Source organism: Monoraphidium neglectum, assembly GCF_000611645.1.
Source record: "Monoraphidium neglectum strain SAG 48.87 unplaced genomic scaffold scaffold03146, whole genome shotgun sequence".
In the NCBI taxonomy this organism is placed as follows: Eukaryota; Viridiplantae; Chlorophyta; class Chlorophyceae; order Sphaeropleales; family Selenastraceae; genus Monoraphidium; species Monoraphidium neglectum.
This window is the reverse complement of record NW_014010482.1, coordinates 6146-8164: the sequence shown is the minus strand read 5'-3', so window position 1 is coordinate 8164 and position 2019 is coordinate 6146. Positions and strand designations below refer to the sequence as shown.

General features: G+C 71.4%; 1 protein-coding gene across 1 annotated transcript; it reads right to left on the bottom strand.

The window, feature by feature from the left end:
- Positions 1–74: 74 nt before the first annotated feature.
- On the bottom strand, positions 75–522 carry MNEG_12251 (hypothetical protein; the record flags this gene model as incomplete). Its single annotated transcript, XM_014039277.1, has 1 exon — positions 75–522. A coding segment is annotated over one exon (448 nt), but the record flags the coding sequence as incomplete, so codon positions are not given.
- Positions 523–2019: the final 1497 nt, after the last annotated feature.

The following is a 2019-nucleotide window of genomic DNA, read 5'->3' as shown; positions in this document are numbered from 1 at the left end:
CCGCGCGCGTATGATGATGGTGATGCCGCCGCCGCTCCCCCGCCGGCGCCGCGCCCGGCGGCGGCGGCGGCGACGGCGGCGGCAGCAGCCCCGCCGGCCGCGGCGGCGAGGGCAGCGACTGCTGCGGGTGGCCGGTGAGGATGCCCTGCAGCACGCCGCCCGGCACGCGGCGCCCGGCGGCGATGTAGGGCGCAACCGCGCGAACCGCGTTCTCCAGGCGCGCGCAGTAAGCCGTGAGGTGAGAATACTCCGCCAGCACGGCCCTGACCGCGGCGAGCACGTCGGCCGCGCCCCCGCCGCCGGGTGCGCCGGCGGCGGACGCGTCCGCGGCAGCCGCGAGGCGGGAGAGAAGTACCTCCACATCGGGCGGCGCCGGGTCGCCCGCCGCGACGCCGCCGCCGCCGGTGCCGCCGGTGCCGCCGCCGCCGTTAAAGGCCCCGCCGCTGCCGGAGCCCCGCGGACGAGAGAAGACAGCACCGCCGCCGCCGCCGTTGCTGCCGGCGAGGTGGCCGCTGGACGGCCCTGCGTGCAGGAGGGGGCGGAAAGGGACGGGGAGCGGAGACTCGTGCGCGTCCACTGCGAATCCAGCAGCGTGACCGGCCCCGATCGCTCTGCATGTGCGGGGCACGCTCCAACGGCCACGCCCTAGCAACACAGCCCTGCTCGCAGGCGCGTCGGCTCACAAAGGGCCCCGCCACAGCAGACGCCTGGGCGCTGCGCGGCGCCCCTGTCAGAGGCATGCGAGGACGCAGCCCCTGCGCCCGCCCGCCCGTCAGTCCTCCCACGAGATGCCTCCTGGCGCTCACTCTGGTTGAGCTGCTTGTATGGGAACGTCCACCCCCGCCGCTCCCCCACCTGCGACCAAGACGAGACCGGCAAGGCGCGGCGCCCCGGTGCATGCAATAAGGCCGTGAGAAAGGCGGGAGGCAGTCCATGGCCCCGGCCTGCATGACCCCGCATGCTCACGCCCCGCACACTCGTCGCTCCGCCACCGACACGGGCACCGCCGCCCCCCCACCCATCCCGTCGGTCCCTGCCAGTTTGGGACTTAAGCTCGCCACCGGGCAGTCCGGGGCCCCGGCTCGCCCCCGGGCAGTCCGGCGTTCGCGCCGCCGCACCATGCAGTCCAGGAAGTCCCGCCACTCCATCTTCCAGGCGGCGTCGAGGGACACGATGTCGCGCGCCGCCACGGCCCCAAAAAACAGCAGCTCCAGCGACACGCAGCCCTGAGAGCCGCCCGATTGGTGAGTTGGTTGGTTGGTACATTAGTCATTCGGTTGGTCATCCGATGGTCCTGCGTTTTCCATTTTGGCACATGATCATGACGGAGAGACGCCAAGATATAGATGATGAATGGACAGGTCAGCAGTACGTTTGACTGACGGTTTTGTAGGCGGTGTGTTTGACCGACGCGTGGGTCGTTTGACTGACGGGCGCCGTTCCTGAGAGGAAAGGACAGCAGTGGCCCCCTGCCCCGGGGTTGCGCGAGCCGCGCCACCCACCGACCCCGGCGCCTGCCCCCACTGGCACCACCGCACAGCAGCCCGGGCCCGAAGCGCCCGCCGCGGGGCGGCGGGAGGCGCGAGCGCTGGGCTTTATGGCCGCGAGGGTGCACACATGTGTGTATGTGCGTGTGTGTGTGTGCGCGCATGCGCGCACACACGTGCACGTGCCTCCCCACCTGCTGCTTGCACCAGACAGCCGGACGGATGAAATCGGCATCTCCTGTTATGAGAAGGATTGTTCCCATAGTGTGGCCCCTGCGGCGATGGCCGAGGGCGCGACCAGAGGGGGGTTTGGAGGGTGGCGTGGGGAGAGGGGAGGGGAGGGAAAGCCAGGGCAGCTGGCGACGGTTTGGGGCGAAAAGCGGCTGTTGAGATGTAGACCGATGAGAGGGTGCCGGCGTGATTGCGTGCGGCGCGGCTGGGCGATAAGACAGTCGGGCGGCGTGGCGGATTTTGGGGGAGGTCGGCGATCGGGGCTGCGCGGTTGACAGGGCGTGGGGCGGGTGGGGGCGGG